This window comes from Spermophilus citellus (assembly GCF_964194105.1).
Source record: "Spermophilus citellus genome assembly, chromosome: 11".
In the NCBI taxonomy this organism is placed as follows: Eukaryota; Metazoa; Chordata; class Mammalia; order Rodentia; family Sciuridae; genus Spermophilus; species Spermophilus citellus.
In genome coordinates, this window is record NC_138192.1 from 73463395 (window position 1) to 73488397 (window position 25003).

At 34.7% G+C, this 25003-nt stretch overlaps 1 protein-coding gene across 5 annotated transcripts in view; it reads left to right on the top strand.

Moving 5' to 3' along the window:
- PPIG (peptidylprolyl isomerase G) overlaps window positions 1–22677 on the top strand; it is a 55981-nt gene extending 33304 nt beyond the window's left edge. For all 5 annotated transcript variants that reach the window (XM_081261398.1, XM_081261394.1, XM_081261396.1 and 2 more), the window contains 5 exons: window positions 12678–12891; window positions 14345–14512; window positions 15685–15772; window positions 18319–18455; window positions 18625–22677. In XM_081261398.1, the coding sequence (XP_081117524.1) occupies window positions 12678–12891; window positions 14345–14512; window positions 15685–15772; window positions 18319–18455; window positions 18625–19738 (1721 nt within the window). In that variant the 3' untranslated portion in view covers window positions 19739–22677. The remainder of the gene's footprint in view (window positions 1–12677; window positions 12892–14344; window positions 14513–15684; window positions 15773–18318; window positions 18456–18624) is intronic.
- The last annotated feature ends 2326 nt before the right edge of the window (window positions 22678–25003 follow it).

The window sequence follows — 25003 nt, forward strand, 5'->3', positions numbered from 1 at the left end:
TGTTGTTTTAATTTTAAGAGATCCTAGGTGGGTGTAGAGAACTAAAATGCTTATTTAAAATTTTCTGTTTCTGTATTCTATCTTGATTTTGATGATTTCATGTTTTATCCATTGCATATTAAATATATTACTATTAACATATTGTAGGAGTATAATGAGACTATGTAAAATGATTTTTGTTGTAAATGAAACTTGATTTATATTCTTAGTAACAAATAGGAATAATGTCTGCATTTTTTGGATAAAGAATGAAGTGCTTTGAGAATTGAGTGCTATATAAATCATTTATATTTTTTTTAATTAATAAAAACATTCTCTATTAGTGTTGATAAATTTTAGACCCTGAACCTGCTGATGTTTGATTCTTCAGAATATTGTTAATTCAACTATAATATTTTGGCTTAAGGCACTACTTATTTTCACATCATATAGAAAAATCTTGTATTCTGTATTTGACATTATTTTTCTTATATTTTATGGTCTTTCAGGTCTCTTGTATTAAGATCTATTCTCTGCTTATAAAAGCTAATGAGATTCTATGTGGCTTATATAGAAAGAGAATGAGTTAGTAAAACTCACATTTGAAACCATAAACACTAATCATAATCTCTAATTAATTTAGTATTAAGAATGTTTTGGTATTAAGAGGTCAGGTATTTCCCTGTAGTATGTGTGACTCTTTATATATTATTCCTGGCATCTTTATAATGCATTGTCACCTGAAGGAATAAATGCTAGTTTTTCTATGCCATTGTGGCCAGTTGGTTCTGAAAATTTATGTAGCATCCTACTCTGTGTCACTTAAACTCCTGGTAAATTAGCACACCTTGTCCTTACCTGTTCCCTTACACAGGGAAGATTCTGCCCCCTTTTTAGTATCTGTCTTTTCAGGAGTTTCTACGAAGGTCAGATTTGTTTTGAGCCTGAACTCTCATGCCTAGTGTGTTCTGAATCACACTGGAAAGAAGTAAAGTGTTTTTTTGTTTATTTTGTTTTATGGTGGTGAGAATCAAACCCAGTGCCTTACACATGCTAGCAAGTGCTCCCTACCACTGAGCTACAACCCCAACCCAGAGGTAAAGATCTTCACTTAAGATCATAGTTTGACACCAGTTATCCCATGGTCTTTCAACTACCATTCAGAACATTTCTTAGAATGAATTTAGCCATACATCTGTGTAATATTTGTTTAGATAGAGCTGTCTTATATCCAACTTTTAAGTTTGGTTTCCTTACAAGAATTTTAAATCAAAAACAGTCAAAAAGCCAGGTGTGGTGCATGCCAGTGACTTGGGAGGCTAAGGCAGGAGGATCTAAAGTTCAGGGCCAGCCTCAGCAACTTAGTGAGGCCCTAAGCAACTCAGAGAGACCCTGTCTCAACATAAAAAAAGAGCAGGGGATGTGGCTCAGTGGCAAAGTACCTCTTGATTCAGTTTTCAGTACCAAAAAACAACAAAAACCCAAAAATAGTCAAAAAGCTTTATGCAACACCGTGATGTTAATCATCATCATATTAACCTGTGTGAAAGATTTTCACCCTAATTTTTAAAATATATAGTTGTTTGTGTGTGTCTTGACTTCCTGAAACAAGACAAAGAGACTTCGAAAGAAATCTCAGACTGGGCCCACCTGTCTTCATGAGTCTGAGCTGTCTCCTTGGGGTCCTTTTCCCTTTTCTATTGCAAAATTAAAAATCTTGCTTTTTTGGCTATGTAAATTTGCCAGAGGAAGTTCAGGGTCCAAGAGAAGAACCTTTCAACATATATGCAGAGATAGAACACTGGAGTTCAAAACAAAAGTGTCCCCAAGAGACTCAATGAAGCATCCTCAGGAGTGGAAAATAGAACACAGACCACCAGAAAATGAAACCACTGCCTTGATTAAGGAGTTTCCTAATTTTTTTAGTAGTTGACATGACCTCTGGTCGTGTTGTTCTCTTCAGAGTCCACTGCAGTTGTTAAAGAGGAATCTGTCTTGGCCATGCAACAAGAGATGAGGGCATTGCTACATTACAAAGCACACGCAGGAACCGAGTTGTGACAACATGGCAACATATAGTTATATGAGAAGAAAAGGAAACAGATTGTCTGGCAGTACAGAAAGAAAAGCACAATAGGAAACAGCTGTTGAATCTTATGCAGGTAGTCCCAAATTGCCATGGTTTGGGGTTTTTTTTTTTTTTTTTTTACATTATGATGGTGTAAAAGTTGCACTAATTTAATGGAAACCATGCTTCAAATAAGATATCAATGAAGGGATTCATAGGGCAAAGTATGGAAGAAGGGGCACAGAGCTTCTAATATCCTCTGGTGTGTCACACTCCAGGAACCTCCCATGTGTTCAGTTGTCCAGAATGAATCCTGTTTAAGGGTTTTTTTTATTTATTTTTACTTATTGATATGTGATGCTGAGAATTGAACCTAGTGCTTCACATATGCTAGGCAAGTGCTCTACCATTGAGCCACACACCAGCCCCTGTTGTTTGCATGTTTATTGAGACTTCATTGCCTAAGCATGATTGTAACATGACAACTGTGTAAAAATGTGGCAAACAGGGTATGATCTAATGCTTATAGACTGATGAAAATATCCACCAAGGCCTGTCCAGATTCTTCTTGGTCTTTCCATGCAACAGGCCTTCTTCCCAGGTATAAGGCAAGACCTCTTCTGAAATGAGGTCTTGAGATCTATTATCAGATAGGATAGCTTCAGAGAATTTTTTAGGCACTCTCCAAGACAGAAAGGTGGAGGAAGATTAGAGTTTCTTTTTCTTTTTGGGAGGGTGGCATAATGGGGATTGAACACAGGGGCTCTTTACCACTGAGCTATCTAGCCCTTTTTTATTTTGAGACAGGGTCTCAGTAAGTTGCCTAGGGCCATGTCAGGTTGCTGAGACTGCCCTCAAACTTAAGGTTCTCCTGCCTCAGCCTCCCAATAAGCATGCACTACTACACCCAGTAAAGGTGAAGTTTTTTAACCTTCCGGGGGGGGGGGGGGAATTATAGTTTCTGTAGCCTGGGTTTGGGAAAGAGTTATGATTCATGGACAAAAACTAATATATATTTGTCATCACGGTGGTACATACTCTTCTGTGGTGGAGCATGGCAGCAGTGCCATAGCTCTATCAGCCAGTCAACTAACTGCAAGTGATGTGTCTCTGTTATGTTGTGTTGCTAAGCCATGATGTTTGGTAGGTTGAGGTATTAAATGCATTAGGGAATTTTCATCTTACAAAGAATATATCTACTCAGGAGACATGATAGGCTCATTTCAGTGTCTTTATTTTTAAACTATTTCTGATACTTTTACTGCAAAGTAGTGAGTGGGATGTTAAACTTAGATATTATTTAGAAGAGAAGACCAGTAATACGAAATGAAATTTTCTGAAGGAAACCATTTTGGGAATAGCTCTTTATTTCAAATTTTATTTTGAAGGTTAATTTGGAAATTAACTGTTACAGGTTCAAATGAAATTCATTGGTTTTTAAGACCCAAATAAAGAACAAGTTAGTGTTTTTCTTACCTTGGGTTTTTACAAATAAGATGTTCTGAAGTTTGTTTTTTTAACCTTAATATTATACTGGTAAGTCCAATACTTAATTGATAGGATTACAAGCTCGCCACCACTATCCCCACCCCACCCCCACTAATAAAGGTCAGGGGACAGGTTTGGGAAATTCTTTAACATAATGATAAGTGAACTACATAATAAAATAAAATAAACTCAAGGCCTGGGGATGCATGTGTGAGACCTTCTGTTCTATCCCTAGTACTGTAAAAAAAAACAGATAATTAAATCAAGACATCAGAAATAACCCAGGAAAGTGTTACTCTTTATAATTCCTTTTCATTCATTATGATTCTTAACTTTGCATTGTGGCTTTTGCTTTTACTTCTGTTTCATTTTTACCTTAAGGATACTTAAGTGCATGTAAAAGATATTTTGCACTTTATCTTGTGTAAATGGTTAGGCAGGGATTAGGATTTTGTGGTTTTAGTTTTGTTCCTTTGTATTGAGAGTGAGGTGAAAACAATTGTCATACTTAGAGTTTTAAAATGCTCTTTAAAAAGATTTTTATGGTAAATTGAGAAGTTATTGCATATAAAATTATGGGGTTCAAAGTGATGATCTATATGAACAATTTGGGAAGAAAATCAAACTAATTGTTGTATCTAATCCCTCAAACTTATAGTAGTGAGAACATGTAAGTTTTTCTGTCTGTGGTTTTGAAATACATAATGCATTATTATTAATTATAGTCACCATACGGTATAAATAAACATAAAAAAACCCAAACTTATTCTTCCTAACTAAAACTATATACCCAATTTTTAAAATTTAGTCTGTTCTTTTGGTTTAAAATTTAGAATGTGTAACAACATAATCACATTTAAAATATGTAATAAAATTCTCCTTCCTGTCTCTGTCCATTAGAGTTCCCATTCCCACATTTGTACATCAATTCCACACTTATGTTCATATATTGATCACGTAGGATAAATTCCTAAAACTTACCGAATTACAAGGATTGTGCATTTGTAACTTTGGTAGACACTGCTGTTAAAATGTAGGAAAATAAGTTGCCCTATATCCTTTGCAAAACCACATGGTAGTAGACTTTTTTTTTTTTAATATATTTTAGTTGTAGTTGAACTCAATATATTTATTTATTTTTATGTGGTGCTGAGGATTGAACCCAGGGCCTTGCACGTGCTAGGCGAGCACTCTACCACTAAGCCACAACCCCAGCTCCCATTTCATATTTTGACCAAGTTGCTGAGGCTGGCCTCAAATTTATGATCCTTCTACCTCATCCTCCCAATGCCTGAGATTACAGGCATCTATCACTACACCAGGCTTCTAGCTGCTTTCAATGTTTTGTTTTTAGAAGTTTGTTTGTAGTGTGTCTTGGTGTGTATTAGAGTTTATTGTATTTGAGACTCACTCAACGTTTTTTTTTGTTGTTGTTGTTTTTGTTTTTCTTTATCTTTGTGGTACTGAGGGTTGATCCCAGGGGTGCTCTGCCACTAAGCTACATTCCCAGCCCTTTCTATATTTTTTACTTTAAGAAAGGGTTTTGCCAGGATGTTCAGACTGGCCTTGAACTTGGGATCCTCTCTCCTAAACCTCCTGAGTTGCTGGGATTATAAGCATGTACCACCCTACACAGCTCACTCAGCTTCTTGAATCTGTGGATCTATACATTTTTCCAGATGTAGAAAAATTTCTTCTATTACTAATTAGAATATTTTTTGATGTTTTCTCCTTTTCTTCTGGGACTTCAGTCACACAAATGTTATTATTCTGTGGGTCTGTGAGGCTTTACTCATTTTTTTTTTGTTGTTGTTGTTCAATGTGTTTTCTTTGTGCCATCCAGGTTGGGCGGTTTCTGTTGATCTCTCTTCTGACTCACTAATTCTTTCCTCTGTCATGTCTACTCTGCTGTTGAGTGTAAGTTAAGTTAGTTCTGGGTTGGTCCCCCCCCCCCCCAGGTATTGTATATCTTAGTTCTAAAATTTCCATTTGGTACTTTATATCTTCTGAGATTTTTCACTTTTTAAATCTGTTTTAGAAGTTTGTAATTGCTCCTTGGAGCTCCCTCCTGCCCAGTTTCAAATGGATTTTATTTGTTTCCTCCTCTTGTTTTTTATTTGATGCATTATGGGTGTACACAATGGTGGGATTTGTTGGTACATTCCATTCTTTTTTGAAACTGTCTTGCTCTGTTGCCTAGGCTGGCCTTGAATTCCTGGGTCAAGAGATTCTTCCTCAGTGTCCTGAACATCTGGGACTATAGTCACCCTCCACTGCATGCAGTTCAAAACTTTTTTTTTTTTTTAATTGATGACTTTTTTTTTTTATCCTTCTCAGACAAGTCACAGTGGTGGATGCCTGTAATCCCAGTTACTCAGGAGGCCAAAACAGGAAAATCAAAATCTGAGGCCAGCCTCAGCAACTTAGTGAGACCCTGTCTCAAAATAAAATAAATGGAGCTGTGGGTATAGTTTAATGGTAGAGACTTGCCTCACATGTATATGGCCCTGAGTTCAGTTCCCACCATTGCCAAAAATATAAATAAATAAATCCTTCTGACTTAATTCCAATAACTAAGTCATCTTGATTTAGTGTATTTTGATTATCTTTTTTCACTTAAGTTGTGTTTTTCCTGGTTCTTATTAAAGTGGCTGGTTTTTTCTTCTTTTTCTTTCTTTCTTTCTTTTTTTTCCCCTTGTATCATGAACATTTTGGGTATTATGAGACATTAAGTTCTGTTTATATTTTTCTATTTTTGCTACCAATCACTTCTAGATTTAGCATGTGTGTTAAATCTAGTGTTATTCTGGTCTGCTTTATTTGCTACTCAGAGGCTGATTGGGAAACCTGGGTGTTCTTCAGTATTGTAGTTTAGTTATGAAATGTTTTGCCATATTAATTCTGATCTTTTTCATTTGAGAGTCTGCAAGGACCTTATGTATAGGCTTAAAGAGTCCTTTCCCCAGCTGTCATGTGCCAACACAGAGGGAGAGTTACAGACAATTGATGCTAAGGCTTCCTACTTTGTTTCTACTGAAATTACTCTGGCAAGGGAAGAGGAATGCTGCTTGCTTTCACCAAGGGCAGGATGATTGGAAATCCAATTTCTCCACTTAATCTCTGCTGATATTGATAAGGGGAAAAGCAGGCAATGGCACATTTTTTTTTTTTATTCTTTTTATTTGGTTGTCATAGAGAGGTATTGGCCAAAAGAAAAAAGAAAAATCACTTTCTGTTTAACTAAATCATCAGAATTTTTCTCAGTTCTTTGTCTGGAGAGAGCAGGGTTTTCTTGAGACTTAAAAAAAAATGCGCATTAGCATATCTGAGGTGCAGATGCACTTTTCTCTAGCATACATTTTCAGATATATGGGTGGCAAAATTAGAATTTCTGTCATTCCCAAGGCCAGAGATCCTTGATCACTTTCCTTCTTTCTACCTTTCAGAGTCTTGTCTTTTTTTTTTTTTTTTTTTTTTGGTGGTGCTGGGGATTGAACCCAGGGCCTTGTGCACACGGGGCAAACACTCTACTAGCTGAGATATATCCCAGCCCCTCGGAGTCGTCGTCTTTTTTTGTTGTTGTTGTTTTTAATCTTTATTTATTTCTTTTTATGTGGTGCTGAGGATCGAACCCAGGGCCTCACATTCATACGTGCCAGGCAAACGCTCTACTGCTGAGCCACAATCCCAGCCCCCCTCAGAGTCTTCTTGATGTATGTTCTTTGCACATCTAAGGTGTCTACTAGAACCAGGAAGAAATGAATGTATTCCATCTTATTTGTAATTTCTCTTTTCCTTTTTTCTAAGCTTTTTGTCTTATCTAAAAACCTTCCCTTTTAAAATATAAAATCTCATGCTTAAATGACTTTAGACCTTTATAATGATTACTGTTTTATAAGTACATTACGGATAACTACTCCCCACTACTTATTTTTACTCCTATTTCAAATCCTAAAAAGTTATTTATGCTAGACTGATTATTTTGAAAACATGCATTTGTTTCATTGTGATTGATATATTAGAAAATAATTTGAATATAATAACAATTTCTTGCTTATACCTGATGTTTTTTACAAGAAATACTAAGTGAATGCAGAAAAACCATACCCAGCTGAATTACTTCATAGGAATATACAAAAAATTGACACACACATCTCAGACATACACTAGCTACTGCAGTTCATTACATGTGCTATAAGCCATACCCTGTACAATCTGCTCTTAAAACTCATTTCAAATCACTCTTTTACCATTTTATAAGAATTCACGAGCTGCAGCCCTTCTGATACTCCTCAAGCAAACCCCAGGTCATTTGTTTTATCTTTATGTGGTGCTGAGGATCGAACCCAGTGCCTCACACATGCCAGGCGAGCGTGCTACTACTTTAGCCATATCCCCAGCCCGTGAACCCCAGGTCATTTTCAAAGTAAAATGTCATATTTATTGTTGTTTTTAGATTTCTGAACCACTTAATGTAAGTAAAACTGCTGCCATTTTTATGTGCTTTCTATATTTTTGGTACCAGGGATTGAACCCGGGGCTCTTAACCACTGAGCCACATCCCCAGCCTTTTTGAGACAGGGTCTTGCTAAGTTGCTGAGGCTGATTTGAACTTGTAGTTCTCCTCCCTCAACCTGGAGCTGCTGGGATTATAGGTGTGTGCCATTGCACCTGGCTTCCTTTTTTTTTTTTTTTTTTTAATGTGTCATTGATAAAAGTGAGTGTTATGCTCTTAAATGTTTTCCCCATCGGCCATGTTGTTCTTAATGTAGATTCTCATAGTTCAGTGCTTTATAGGAACATATATGTTTTATTATAGTTGAGAATTTTTATAAATGTATCACCGAACTATATATTTTCTAATGCTGTTTGACATTGAATTCACATTTTTTGGTTTTATTTTCCTGAGCAGGTTTCGTAGGAAAAGGTCACATTAGTTAAATTTTACTGAAAATAATATTGACAAACATCAAAAGAGAGGAACAGGGGATCTTTTCAATTTCAGACTTTGTAAACTTTATTCTAGGGTGCTTTTCTTAAAATACAGTTTATTTTCCTTTTATACTTAATGTCTGTTCTCTTCAATCCCTTTACCAAACAAACAAAAATGTCTGATGCTCAGTAAGTTTACATTAATATAAAAATAGTTCTGAGTCTTTTTTTGACCTTCCATATTATTTAAAAACTTGCTTCACTGAAATCTTTTTTTTATTGAGTGTGGTTGGAGCATACCTATCATCCCAGCAACCTGAGGCAGGAGAATTGGAGACTTGAGGCCATCCTGGGCAACTTAGGAAGACCTGTCTCAAAATAAAAAATAAAGAGGGTCAGGGACATAGCCAGTGGTAAAGCAGCCTTGTGTTCAATCTCCAGTACCAAAAAAAGAAAAAAAAAATCTTTTCCCCAAAAGTAATGTATAGAGCTGGGGATCAGTAGTAGAGCATTACCTAGCATTTTTAAGTCCTGAGTTCAATCCCTAGTATCACAAAAACAGAACAAAACAAACAAAGATAATATATAATAACGGTCATTTAAAATACACTTAATACACTTGATGGAGAAGGTGGGCTTGCTTTTATAATAAATCGTTTGTGATACATTTGTCATAGGAAATTATTGTAATGCAAAGTAAATATAAGTTGAACCTGGTGAATAAAGATTTGTTAATCATGAGGTTAAATGTTGCTAAGCTTTATTAAGTAATTTTAATAGGTATACTTGTTGTTTATGTGAAATATTTTCATTTTGCTTACATATTATGTGGTTTCATTTAGACTTACTCATTATAAATTTATTTTCTTCCTTAGGTATCTTTAAAATTTTCATTTCCCACCCCACTTCCCACCCCTGCATACTTCTCAGTTTTTTAGTTTTGTACATTATACATTAGATTTTTTAGTTTTTACATGTTTGAATACCCACTCTGCCTTGCCAGCAGCAGTGGTTCAGATTAACAGTTGGACTCATACAACAAAATAGACTTCATCAGCACTAAGTTTCTTTTAAGAGACAGGATAGGAAGTAACACAGCTAGGACAACAACAGCATATTGGAGATCTCATGATTCCCAGGCATCTTATATTTGATGTGTTCTGTTTCTCCCAAGAAACATAACTGAATGTTCAGTTAAATCATTGCATTTGGGTCTCCGCAGCTTTTATACCTTGTTCTCATTCTTTAGTGCAGCAGCATGTGATCAGTACTAAATTACCATTCTTGACAGTGAAGCATAAGCCCTTGGGGCATGCACACAGTAAATTCAGCCAGATTCTCATTTATCTTGGATTTATTATGTTCCTATAAATTCTGAGTTAAGAATTGCAGGGGCTAGGGATATGACTCAAGCGGTAGCGCGCTCGCCTGGCATGCGTGGGGCGCTGGGTTCGATCCTCACCACCACATAAAAATAAAGAAATAAAGATGTTGTGTCCACCGAAAACTAAAAAATAAATATTAAAAAATTTCTCTCTCTCTCTTTTTTTTTTTTAAAAGAGAGAGAGAGAGAGAATTTTTTTAACATTTATTTTTTAGTTCTCGGCAGACACAACATCTTTGTTGGTATGTGGTGCTGAGGATCGAACCCGGGCCGCACGCATGCCAGGCGAGCGCGCTACCGCTTGAGCCACATCCCCAGCCCTCTCTCTCTCTCTTAAAAAAAAAAAGAAAAGAAAAAAAGAATTGCAAAGATAATTTGCCCACGTATCAAATCAGGTTTAGCTGAACATGATGGTGCATGCCTGTAATCCCAGCAACTTGGGAGACTAAGGCAGGAGGATCACAAGTTTGAGCCCAGCCTCAGCAACTTAGCAAGACCCTAAGCAACTTAGTGAGACCCTTTCTCAAAAATAAAACAAAAAGGGTTGGGGATGTAGTTTAGTGGTAAAGTGCCCCTAGGTTCAATTCCTAATACTAAATAAAAACCTAAAAGACAAAACAAATCCTCAGGTATTCCTAAAACTAACACAAACCAGCTCTTAACTCCTTGACTAAGGTCCTTTAATCAGGGAGCCAACAGACAGTTCAAAGATGTATTTCCTTTGTGATTATTGTATAGGAAATATTGACATGTGCAAGTAAATAAAATGGATAACATAATTTTTATTATCCACCTTCAATTTATTCATGACTGATCTTGTTTTATCATGTCCAGCTACTTCTTCCTCAGAATCACTCCCCTTTTTTTTGAATGTGGGATCTCACTGTTTTGCCCAGGTTGGTCTCAAACCCTGGGTTCAAATGATCCTGCCTTGCATGCTTCCTGGAGTACTAGGCATGTGCCACTATACCTGGTCTTGTTAATACATTTAAGAGCAAATTCTAAGTATGAGAGTTTAATAAATACCAATAAATATTGCATTATTTTCAATAGAGAACTCTAAAAATATCATAATAATATACACATAATACACATAATCCTGATAGTGTTCTATAATTATTTCTTAAATATTTTTTCAGCTGTAGATCAACATAATCTTTATTTATTTTTATGTGGTGCTGAGGATCAAACCCAGCATCCCACATGTGTGAGGCAAATGCTCTACCACTGAACCACAACCACAACCCCTCTATAATTGTTTTATTAATTGTTTTGTTGTTCGAATCTGGATCCAAATGAAATTTAAACATTGAGATCAGTCTTGTGAGTTGATACTGAGAATTGAACCCAGGGGCTCTCAACGACTGAACTATATCTCTAGCTCCAAGTTACTAAGGCTGACCTTGAACTTGAGAACCTTCTGCCTCAGCCTCCCAAGTAGCTGGAATTACCCAATGTGTCCCACTGTGTCCAGCTTGTACAGTATTTTTTGTTTATCATTTGAGCCAGGCTTGGTGGCACTTGTCTATGATCCCGCCTACTTGAGAGGCTGAGGAAGAAGAATGATTTGCACCCAGGCAGCCTGGGCAAAATATAAGAACCTGTCGAGAGAGGGGGAAGGGGGGGCCTGCATTTGTTTAATAGATTCCCTTATCATTTCCCTTTATGTTTCTTTGAAATGTATTCTTTGACGAAGCTGTCATTTGTCATGTAGCATTTCCCACAATTGTACCCCCTGGATTTTATTAATTGAGCCTTTGTTTAAAATTTTTTGGACTCTCTTAAAAATAATTATTGCACCAAAATAAAATTTGAATTTGAAATGACTTTTGGTAGAGACCCCAATCCAGTTCTTAGGCAAGTGACTTCTGTTATGAATCTGTACTTCAACTAAAGCTATATTTCTTAATCATTATAGGAGTATTCAGACATTGAAGCATAAGTCCATGCCAACAAAATTATGTTTCCTATCTTTGTTCCTACAAAGTTTTTTTTTCCCCGATTTCCTTTCTGAGTTTTACCTCCAGCCTGATGATAAGAGAAAACATAGAAGACTACATAAGATGATTAGACTCTAGGGGATCTTAAATGTTTAATTCTTTGCCTCTTTAAAAGTTGTTATTCAAGGGCTGAGGATATAGCTCAGTTGGTAGAATGCTTGCCTTTGTGTGCACAAGGCCTGGGTTCAATCCTTCAGCACCACAACAAAAAACCCAAAAAAGTTTGTTATTCAAATGTTTCTTAAATGTAACTCAGTTTGGCATTTTTTTAAGTTGTCAGTGGATTTTTTTTATTTATATGAGGTGCTAAGAATAAAACTCAGTGCCTCACACATGCTAGGCAAGCGCTGTACCACTGAGCCACAACCCCAGCCCTCAGTTTGGCATTTTATACTAACATTTCTTTTCAAAAATTCTTTAGCCTAATAGGTATGATTTTGACCCATCGATCTGGAGATCTGAATTCTTTTTTTTTTTTTTTTTTAAAGAGAGAGAGAGGAGAGAGAGTGAGAGAGAGAATTTTTAATATTTATTTTTTAGTTCTCGGCGGACACAACATCTTTGTTGGTATGTGGTGCTGAGGATCGAACCCGGGCCGCACGCATGCGAGGCGAGCGCGCTACCGCTTGAGCCACATCCCCAGCCCTGGAGATCTGAATTCTAATGCTGAGTCTTGATTCCTTTCTTGTACCTCATTACCCCTCAATTCATATAATTAGATGAGCTCAGTTAAATACTAGAGTTGTGGGAATCTACAGAAATTTTTAAATTTATGCTTATAAAGTTTATATAAAAATTGAACCAAACCTTTTTGTTTTTATTAAAGTTAAGAAAGAAGAAAAGAAAAGGCATAAGTCATCATCTTCTTCCTCATCGTCATCCAGTGATTCAGATAGCTCAAGTGATTCTCAGTCCTCTTCTGATTCTTCTGACTCTGAAAGTGCTTCTGAAGAGAAGTCAAAAAAAAGAAAAAAGAAGCATAGGAAAAATTCCCGAAAACACAAGAAAGAAAAGAAGAAGCGAAAGAAAAGCAAAAAAAGGTCTTACTTTTATAATAATAGCTTTATATTCTGATTCCCTTCTGTTTTATAAATAAATCTGTTGAGATTCTGAATCAATTACACATGAGCATTATAATAGAAATTTTTATTGCCTAGAGTATCATAAGACCAATCTTATATGCTACAGTCACTAAATTAAAACAGTACATTCATTCCCTCTGAGTTCATTTTGTGTTTTCTCTAAGAAATGATGCACTAGTTTATAGTATAGGGTTTTGGTTTTGGTTTGTTTTGTTTTGGAGATTGAACCCAGGGTCTCAAGCATTCTAGGTAAACAGTCTACCAGTGAACTACATCCCCAACCCTTTTTATTTTATTTTGATACAGAGTATCACTAACTTGCCCAGACTGGCTTCAGATTTGCAATTTTCTTGCCTCAGCTTCCTGAGTAGGTGGGATTATAGGTACATGACACCACACCAGTCTTATTTTTGCTTTTTTTTTTTTTTTTAAGAGGTCTCACTCAGTTGCCCAGGCTGTCCCCCAACTCTCAGTCTCCTGCCTTAACCTTGCTAAGTAGCGGGGATGAGAAGCACATGCCACCAGTCCAGATTTAGGTTTATATATTTTCTGTGAGATTGTTGGGATAATGAGGATTACAAAAAATAATGTGTTCCTTATTTTCTTTTTTTTTTTTTTAAAGAGAGAGTGAGAGAGGAGAGAGAGAGAGAGAGAGAGAGAATTTTTTTAATATTTATTTATTTTTTTAGTTCTTGGCGGACACAACATCTTTGTTGGTATGTGGTGCTGAGGATCGAACCCGGGCCGCACGCACGCCAGGCGAGCGCGCTACCGCTTGAGCCACATCCCCAGCCCTGTTCCTTATTTTCTATAGTATTCTCTCCTGGGTTTTATGTTCTTTATCTTCTTGGTTCTTATGATAGCGTGTGGATTAAAAGCAGATATTAACTACATATTTGCTTTCTTTTCAGTTTTGTTTGCAATAATCTGTGTACTGTAGACTTTAAAAATCTAATATCTTTACCCATAGATTTTAGAAAAATGTTTTTGAGTGTGATAACAGTTTTGGGAGGTATAGGATACCAGAGGTTGAACCCAGGGGTGCTTAACCACTGAACCAAATTCCAGGCCTACCCCCTTCCCCTGCCCCCACTTTTGAGACACGGTCTGAGTTATTTACAGCTTTTTGTTTAGGTAGGCTTTGAACTTGCAGTCCTCCTGCTTCAGCCTCCGAGCTCCTGGGAATACAAGTGTGCACCACCAGGCCCTGCTACAAATATTTTATTTTATTTTGGTTTTTGATTGGTTATTTGGTTTGTAAAAGGAATGGAGGAAGATTTTCCCCTTTGCAGGGGCAGGGGGACAAGATAGTATATATGTTGTGACATAAATGAGAGAAATACAAACAATTGGAAATTTTGGGTATGTACATAATAACTGGATGAAATTTATTTTGTGTATTTCTATTAAGCCCATCTAGTGAAAGTGAAGCAGAAAATCTTGATGCACAACCCCAGTCTACTGTCCGTCCAGAAGAAATCCCTCCTATACCAGAAAATAGATTCCTAATGAGAAAAAGTCCTCCTAAAGCTGAAGACAAAGAAAGGAAAAACAGAGAGAGAGAAAGAGAGAGAGAGTGGTATGTAAATGTATTTTGTAGAATATCTTATATACCTAATTATAGAGAGTTCTATTTTTCAAAATACTTGAATCAAGATTTAATTGGTGACTTTGTCCCAAGATAGAAATTCTTTTTTGTAAATACAGGAATATTAGCGAAATTCTTCTTTAAGTTCTGTAAATGGAAGATAGATTAGTGCCATTCCAAATTAATAACAAAATAACAAGATAATGTTAAACCTTTGTAATTTACTTTGTTATTTGTATATATTGAGCTTTTAAGTGAGAAAGAAAGGAACCACCTTGATTTGTAAATTTGTATAATGGATGAGTCATTTTAATAATTTTGTGCAAAATTTAAAAAAATTTTTCTTGGTTATGATCAGAAATATTCAAGTAATAAAATTCTGAGAGACCCTATTCTTTCATAATACAGCAAATATATAAAGGCAAGAATTATTTGAAATTAGGAATAATTTTGTTGGATTGGACTGAGTTAATTTTTCGGCTACTATTGAAAGGGATATTTCTTAGAAAGTAAAGATTAAAGAGAAACTATATGAGTTACCAAAGTTTACTTTAGTGAACTTTTCAAATATCATTTATGTGGATATTCACGAGGTAATTAAATGCATGTAATTTATTTGAATTCACTTTCTTTATAAATTATGGTATGATCATTTACCTCATGTTGATCAGCTTGCCTCTACTTAATTCACATTACTTACATTTACATTTGTTTATACTTCTACTACCAATGAACAGCTTCTTTTATGTGATAATAAGGTACTTTGGTATAAGATAGTTTTAAATTTTTTCTCCATCAGAACTTCTGAGCTCTTTCTTGTTGATTTTCCTTAGTACTATCAAATCAGCTTCATTTTTGTAATGAACAATGTTTCTTCCCAGGGTTTGATTGGCATTTGGGGTAGGTAAATCTTTCATCTTCACATTACAAGCTTAGAATTTCTGACTCTTGGGTCCTAATGACCTGTAGCTCTCTCTAGTCATTTGAAAAAAACGTTGTCATACTTTTTCAGATTTTTATTAAGACCTGATAACATTTTAGGTTAAGAAACACTGATTTCATGTAGAATTTTAAATGCATTAATTTAGATCAGTAAATTTACATTCTCCAGATTAATTTTTATAACGATAATGTGTTTTAATTTTCCCTTTGCTTCCTTCTAGTAATCTACCTAACTCCCAGCCTGCTTCATACCAGAGACGTCTCTTAGTTACTAGGTCTGGCAGGAAAATTAAAGGAAGAGGACCAAGGGTATGTGATTCTTCACCCAGAAATTGTAATAGTATTGCATTTATCTCCCTGAAAGAATTGTAAAAGGTTAGGACAAAGCTCAGCGGTAGAGCACTTGCCTAGCAAGATGTAATTCCCAACACTGAAAAAAAAATTTTAGAGTATTTTTTTAAATTATTTAAATTATTTTACTTATACAAATTGCAAAAATTTAGGGCAGATGCAGATGTTGAATAATATATCTCCTTTTTATAATAACTTTTATGTGTTGGTACTTCTAAACTGAAAATCTACAATAATTGATTTATATATTTACATGTTATATAATATTTTCAAGGTCTTGTGACCCTTACTACTTCTTGCCTACCATATCTCTACTCTTATTATACCTCTTTGTCTTTACTAGGTGTTCCCTTTCAGAATTTAAATACCTTCTATGCTTTCAAAACTTTTTAGAAACATAGCTATACTTTGTATTTCATTTACTAGGGTGCTTCAAGCATTTCAGTTTTTCTTTTACTACTATCATTCTCCTGAAAATAGTACTTGCTATATTTCGGTTCCAAGTCACAAAATCCAGAGGATTTTTTCCAGTATGGTTCACACTCCTTGAAGTTCTAGCTCATTTCATACTGTACATGTTCCTTGGGCAGTCTCATTATTCCCATGGCTGAAAACTCAATTAATGAACAGCTCAAACCTAGCACATAGAAGGTTGAGCATAAGCACTTTTTCTTCAGACCTGACTCTTCTAACCCTGTAGCCCAAGTGTTATTTTAATCTACCCTTTTATTCATATTTTATATATCTTATCCATCCCAAAATCCTGTTAGTTTTGCCTGCTTGATACTCTGAAATCCACCTGCTCCTCTCAAGTTTCACTTTCATCATGTTAATTCAGTTTATCATTGTCTGAATTATAAATGGCTTCGCAACAGGTATTTTGGTACTTCTCAAGTTTTTTTGTTTGTTTGTTTGTTTGGATACTGCTTCACACTGTTAAAAATTTTGAGGACCCAAATAGTTTTTGTGGGTGAGAGTTATATCTATCTGTATTTATTCTTTTGAAAGTTAAAACTGAAAAATAATTTCAATCACAAGCATATTTAAGCACACATTACAATTGCTATGAAGCAGTGACAACATGGCATGTAGTATCTGAATAACTCCCTGTAAGATAATGAAAGGACAGAAATTAGAAAGACAAATAGAATATTATTCTGAAAATAGTTTTGATTAAATAGATACCCTGTATCTTTCAATCCCTAGATCATACCTTGAGGATCACTGATCTAATTCTTTTTGTTAATAGCCAGAATAGTCAATTTTTAGAAAGAAAATCTGATCATATTACATCTACCATTGATCTTAGGATAAATCCAAAATTATTACTGTGGTTGATAAGACCCAGTATCATCTAGTCCTACTTTCCCTTGCAATTTTTAGCTTTAGTATATCTGACCTGTCTTCTCATCATTTCTGAAAAATGCTGTTTCTTTGTGTCTCAGAACCTTTAGCATAGTGTTTTTTGCTTCCTTCCTCCTTTTTTTTCCCTTGCTAGAAGTAAAACCCAGGGCTTTATGGGTGCCAGATAAGTGCTCTACCACTCAGCTATACATCCCCAGCCCTCAGCTTGTATTTCTTGCACCTTACTTGTTTTTCCTCATCTATCCTTAGTGCCTTTGCTTTCTTTTCTTTTTAATTTTATTTATTTATTTTGTGGTGCTGGGGATCGAACCGAGGGCCTTGTGCATGCAAGGTGAGCACTCTACCAACTGAACTATATCCCCAAACCTTCTCTTTGCTTTCTTTTCCTCACCCTTCCCTATGTAACACATCATGAACCTTGTTTGGTTTTTCACCTTTTATTATTTTAACTGATCAAATCTCTTTTTAGGTCAGATCTCTTTGTTACTTATTCTTTGAGCACCTTTTCTCCTTTTATACTCAATCTGGTCTAGTTGCATATGTTTAGTATTATGACTATGTATCTGTCCATGTGTTTTCCTCACCCCTGTAGAATAAGTTTCAGGAGAACAAAATCAGATATATGTTGGCTCACTGTTTTCTCAGTGCAAGATAGAGTAGTTAGCCATTCTAAGGCTGAGTAAATATTGGCTGAATAAATGAACATCTTTGTGTATACAACATTCACATTGAATCTTAGCATCTTTTGTAAGAGTTAATATTTCCTAGCATGCTCTAACACCACTTGGACAGACTCTTCTATGGGAAAATGTTTGGCTAGAGTTTCTGTAGTTAAAGTTTATTATTTGGAATTTATAATGTGACTACTTAAAGTTTCTCGGCCTTCTTGATTTCATACCTGAAAATTGGGGAATTTTAGTAATTTAATGGATGCTGGTAATTGAACCCAGGGCCTTATGCATGTGAAGCACAATACTACCACTGAACTTCACCCCCATTTCACTAAAATTTAGTAATTTTAGAGAACATAGAAGTATCAGATATTTACTTGAATCTGGAATTGCTTTAGCTATTCTTACTTTGCTTTTACAGCATTTTGTTCTGGTGTTGATTTTTTTCCCCCTTTTTATTTTCCTAAGCGTTACCGAACTCCTTCCAGATCCAGATCAAGGGATCGGTTCAGACGTAGTGAGACTCCTCCACATTGGAGGCAAGAGATGCAAAGAGCTCAAAGAATGAGGGTATCAAGTGGTGAAAGATGGATCAAAGGGGATAAGTAAGATTTACCTTTTATTTCTAGTTTTTGTTTTTACTATTGTACATCAAATTATTAATAGCTATTTCAAAGATTTCTGCATGTTTTAAGGAAAACACATTATCTTTTAGCTATAGCTATTCTGTTCTTTTCTAACAATATTGTCAAAAGTTTTTTTTCCCCTTTTTAGGAGTGAGTTAAATGAAGTAAAAGAAAACCAAAGGAGTCCTGTTAGAGTAAAAGAGAGAAAAATAACTGATCACAGGCATGTGTCTGAGAGTCCAAACAGAAAAAATGAAAAGGAAAAGAAAGTTAAAGACCATAAATCTAACAGCAAAGAGAGAGACATCAGAAGAAATTCAGAAAAAGATGATAAATATAATAAAAACAAAGTGAAGAAAAGGGGCAAATCTAAAAGTAGGAGTAAGAGCCAAGAGAAATCTAAGAGTAAGGAAAGAGATCCAAAACATAACAGACATGAAGAAAAGAGGATGAGGTCAAGGAGTAAAGAAAGGGATCATGAAAATGTTAAAGAAAAAGAAAAGCAGTCTGATTCTAAAGGAAAAGATCAGGAAAGGAGTAGGAGCAAAGAAAAGTCTAAACAGTTAGAATCAAAAAGTAATGAGCATGATCATAGTAAAAGTAAAGAAAAGGATAGACGTGCCCAGTCCAGGAGCAGAGAACGTGATATAACTAAAGCTAAACACAGTTACAATAGTAGAACAAGGGAACGAAGCAGAAGTAGGGACAGGAGCAGAAGAGTGCGATCTCGAAGCCATGACAGAGATCGAAGCAGAAGCAAAGAGTACCATAGATACAGAGAGCAAGAGTATCGGAGAAGAGGAAGGTCACGAAGCCGAGAGAGAAGAGCTACACCAGGAAGATCCAGAAGTAAAGATAGGAGGAGGAGGAGAAGGGATTCACGGAGCTCAGAGAGAGAAGAAAGCCAAAACAGAAACAAAGACAAATACAGAAACCAAGAAAGTAAGAGTTCACACAGAAAAGAAAATTCTGAGGGTGAGAAAAGAATGTACTCTAAAAATCGTGATCATAATAGCTCAAATAATAATAGGGAAAAAAAATCTGATAGAGATCAAAGTCCATTCTCAAAAATAAAACAAAGCAGTCAGGACAGTGAATTAAAGTCCTCCACATTGAAAAATAAGGAGGATGAGAAGACCAGGTCCTCAGTGGAAAAAGAAAACCAAAAATCAAAGGGTCAAGAAAATGACCATGTACATGACAAAAATAAAAAATTTGATCATGAATCAAGTCCTGGAACAGATGAAGACAAAAGTGGATGAGTGAGTTGTGTAAACATTATTTCCTTTCTGTCTCAAAATTTAAGTTTTAGAGACTTGCTGATGAATCTCTTTTATGTTGTTTTCATTGTTTTTGAGTTATTTTATGTTTGCCCCCCACCCTTTTTTTTTTTTTTTTTTAATGTGGACTTCATTGAGTTGATCTTTTGATAATCTGCAACCTGGATAATTTGTACTGCTAAAGTTTTAATAAACTTGAAATGAGAAAAACACTTTGGTGTAATACTGTGTGCTATGTTAAACTGTTTTATGTATGCATTTTTGTTTTAGCAGTCAGCCAGTGACAATTTGTTTAATCAGCCCTTTGGAAACAAGTATTTAACTGATGGTTGTAATACATTGTTCCAAAAGCTTGCATTTCTCATGATCAAAGTAACTTTAAAAGCCACTAGAAGAAATTTTGTATAGATTTTCTGATTGCATTTATAATAAAGACTTGCAGCAATTTCTTTTAATTACACAGAAGTGGGATCCTAGTTATTTGAGATTTGAAATCATAACTTTTTGTGCTTTAAAACAGACAAATATTTATAGTTATTTATCTTGTCCTTCATACACTATTCTTTATAGTTCTAGCCATAACTTGTTTCTTATTAACACTTTTCTTGTCTAGTTTTGTTCTACTCAACTGTCTATAAAAATCATGAGTGTTGTTAGTTTTGTGTTTTTGATGTCCCGATTGAACTTGAGTTGCTGTTATATAGCAATTGATAGGAATGATATCTTGGAAGATGAGACTGTAATTCCCTATGTTGTGTTTTTTGGTCTGAAGAGTTGAAACTGTTGCTTTTTGAGAACATTATTTTATTTTTATTATTGCCTCTTTCTAAAATTATCACTAAAACATGCAGGTCCTTAAGCTATAAAGATTCTAAAAATTGTTAGTATTGATATATTAACTTCTAAGATTTCTCTTTTTTTGGCAACCAACCTACATAGCTTTGAGTGTTAACTCTGCATGACTTTTGTTTTTATAAACTTAACTAACTTCTCTAACTCTCATAGCTGAGTTTCAAATTGCAAGAAAATGCATTTTTTCTATATATGTACCATGATAGGCTGTGGCATGTTTATGACTCTGGTTTCTTTCTATTTGGGTGGCTTTATACTATTACCGTTAAAATTATTTTAACTTGGCATGTATAACATTGCCATGTAGTGTAGAACAGAAAGTCGCAAAATTTGATAGCTTACAGAATTAAACACTAAACAGGTCCAAAGTCCATTCAGTTTTGTGTGTTGTATTTTGCTATTTTTGTGATGTGTGGCCTTTTATTCTGTAATATCTCTTAAAACATTGAACATCCAGCAAACACAAACCCTGCCTCATTTGAAAAGAAATTTCAAAATTCCAATTAATAGTAGCCTCTAGAGAGTTTTGTACTTTAATATTTGTTAATATAGTGTCAACTCTTATCAAGGTAGCTTCTTGGTAAATCCAATGTTATTTGTACTAAATAAAGCAATGCTTAATATGATATTTCCCATAATTGATTAATACAGTAATGATACATTTGGCATTATAGCTGTTGCAGACTGAATAGTATAATGATTATAAGATTGTTTGGTGGAATATTTTGGAACAAATATCCGTAACGCATTCTTTCTACTTTTTTTCTGTGATGGTAAAAGTAGGATTTATTATAATCCAGGATGATTCCTTAGAGACTGACCACAAACCCTCATTAAATATAATTGAGTCTGAGTGCCCAAGCTGTATAATCTATATATTTTAAACAAATTGTTGTTTTGTCTTAAATTCAGTAAATTGCATTTTAAAATCTGTCATGAATTATTTGAGCTTCAAGAAAGATACTATTTAAGAAAGGATTTCTAATAAGTTATATATATTTTTTTAAAGTCCATCTAAGTAAAAATACTTCTATTACCTGATTCTAGAGCTTTATCTAGTAAGAATTATAGACAAGAACTTTCCAAATCTTTGAGTTTCAAAAAGTAGCCATATGGGGAAAAATTGTCATTTCTATGAGCAGTATGTTTAGATTATCAAAAGAACAGTTCCATGGTAAGCATTATTTATTATGGACCTTTTTAAAAAGCTTTGGTAGCTGTTTTTACAGAAAGATGTGAAGGAGTTGAGATTTAGAAAGGACAATCAACTAGATTTTATTTTCAGAATATAAAGAAGAGTTAGAAAATGAATAGGAGTATCAGTTGAACCCAAGATCCATACTTGCATTTGAATAGCACAGGCTCAAGTGGTCCTGTCCTTTTGTTACATTTTAGTAGTTGCATTTTTAGTTTTTACTTTGGGCATTGTCTGTTTTCCAAAAATTCAACTGTTTTATTTTTTCCATCAAATTTATTTTAATTATCAGTTTACAATCCACTTCCAACTACCTTTGACTTAATATACCTTTTAAAGACATTTTCATTTGTTTTTATTGCTTGATTGGTGATAGCTGAGAAAAAATTTCCTGTATGTAGAATTTTCACAATCATTGTGTGAATTCTTTCTCTGGGTAAGCTATCTGCCACAGAAATTGAGACTACAAAGAGATTAATGTTAATGAAATTAACAATTGAGGAGCCATTGGGTTGATTTAAATTACTCTATAGTTTTTGAGTTCATAGAGCTATATAGTTTAAGTTACTAAATTGAAGCTTTTGGACATTGCAAAGAATTTATCTGATAAATCTCTTTGTATAAGTGTGATACTGATTGATGCATGTTGACTTTGCTTGAATGGCCTTTGATTCTTGTGCCCAGTGGAATGTGTGAAACTAAAAGTTTTTTTTTTTTTTTTTTTTTAATGTTGCAGACAGGCACACATTGGGCTTCTGTTGTTTTGCATAATGGTATTAACTGACAATTCTAATTTATTTTCTAGTTAGTATTTGGAGCAAGTTAGTAGATTTTTTAGTAGGTTGTACTTTGCTCCAGGTGGTAATAGTTTTCATCATAAGTTTGTTGGGTTTGTCTTCACCAGAAGGTACTTTAAATATATACTGTATAACTGACTGGTATAAAGAAACAAAATGGGTATTTTTTTTATTCTTTTTTTTTTTTTTGGTTATTTTTACTGTAATTATTCCATTTAGAATTCATCATACATTTACAGTTATAAGTAACTTCTCCACAGTTTGTAGGTTGATACATTTTTATTGTGAAAGATGTGTTTTGTTCCAAATACTTGTTTATAATATAACAGCCCCATGAAATGCAGCATAGATTAGCACACCTGCCCATAGTAGGCTTCCTGGCTGCCTCTTAAGTGATACAAACTCTCTGGCCTGTTGTGTAACAAAGAGGTAAATATTAAAGCAAAAGAAAAACAACACTTTAAAAAAAAAATTCCATGAACAAGGTTGGAGAAGGGAGTTGTTGAGGGTTTTTGGTTTTGTTTTTGGTTTTTCCAGTGGGGGAGGGTAGGATGGGGTTGATTTGTGTCCCTTGCCTCTTCCACTTTTCAGAAAAAATTCCATGTTACCAAAAGCACATGCTGTATATTTTCTTCCCTTTTTGTGTGTGTATAGTATTTTGAAAGATTAATAAATGAATTGGCTATTTCTATGTGAGGATGTTCAAAGTTGTGGCTGCTCTTTGTGGAAGGGAAAACAATGAAGTTAATGCACTTCTTTTCCTAGCTCAGAAGTCACTGTGATGTATATTTTTTTAATGAAATTCAGAAATAAAACTGTTGTCTTCTCAATTGTAAAATTAGTTTCAAAATGCTGCTTCTCTTATCATTATTAGTCTAGTAACTGTTGGACTGTTTTCTGCAAATTGCATTTTACAAAATTTAAACTTCAAAACTGTATTAACTTTTATATAGTTAAACATTGTATTAAATAAACTATACTGTAATAAACAGTTTGTTGTTGATTTTTTTGTTATTGTGTTAGTAATTAACCTTTATAAAAAATTAAATAATGAAAATATAATAAAATATACTTTAAGAAAACTTAAGTGAGATTTAATAGTACTAATCTTTAAGAATTTAGTTAGCAATGATAGTTTCTAGGTTTAGGATAAAGTTCTAGTTAGTATTAATGTTTAATCATAATATTGCTGTCTTCACATGGGATATACCCATGCAACAGAATACTATGTCAGTTAGAAAACTAATGAGGGTCTTTATGCATTCTTATGCTGTGATCTTTAGTCTATTAAATGGGGGTGGTATTTTGTGTAAGAGTAAAATGTGTGTGTATATGTGTGTATGTATATATATATTTTTTAATATAGTTTTAGTTGCAGTTGGACACAATACTTTTATTTATTTTTATTTGGTGCTGAGGATTGAACCCAGTGCCTTGCACTTGCTAGGTTAGCACTCTACCACTATATTATATTATATTTTATTATATATAATCCAGCAAAACTAACCAATGGAAATGAACAAAGGTGGTCATTTGACATTTCTACCATGTAACATACAAATGGCCAGCAAGAATATGGAAAGAGGCTGGGTGTGGTGGTGCACACCTATAATCTGGAGGTTGAGGCAGGAGGATCTGAAGTTGGAGCCAATGGCAGCAACTTACTGAGACGTTGTCTCCAAAAAAAAAAGGGGGGGCTGGGGATGGGACTCAGTGATTCAGTACCCCTGAGTTCAATCCCTGGTACCAAAATATAAATATATGGGATTGTAACTCAGTTGTAGAGCTCATGTACAAGACTCTGGGTCAGTCTTCAGTTGCAGCAACAACAAAAATGCTCAACATAACTAATTATTAAAGAAATAAAAGTTAAAATCATAGAACACCTCAATTAGGATGGCTACTATAAAAAATAAGTGTTGATGATAACATGCACCCTGGTGCAGTGTTGGGAATGTAAAATGGTGCAGCTGCTGTAGAAAACAAGAGTTTGGGCTGGGGTTGTGGCTCAGTGGTAGAGCACTTGCCTAGCATGTGTGAGGCACTGGATTTGATCCTCAGCACCACATAAAAATAAATTTAAAAAGGCATTGTGCCCATTTACAACTAAAAATATTTAAAAAGAAAACAGAACTAAGTTCCGGGATGGGGATACAGCTCAGTTGGTAGAGTGCTTGCCTTGCATACACAAATAAGGCCTTGGGTTCAATCCACAGTACCACACACAAACAACAACAACAAAAAAAGTTCAAGAATTTTTAAGTGGAATCATGTGATTCAACAATTCCTCTTCTGGGTATAAATCCATAATAATGGGGAAAAAATGGAAAGCATCTCAAAAAGAGTTATTTGCATGTGTTCATAACAGCATTACTCACAATAGCCAAGAGGAGAAGAAATCAA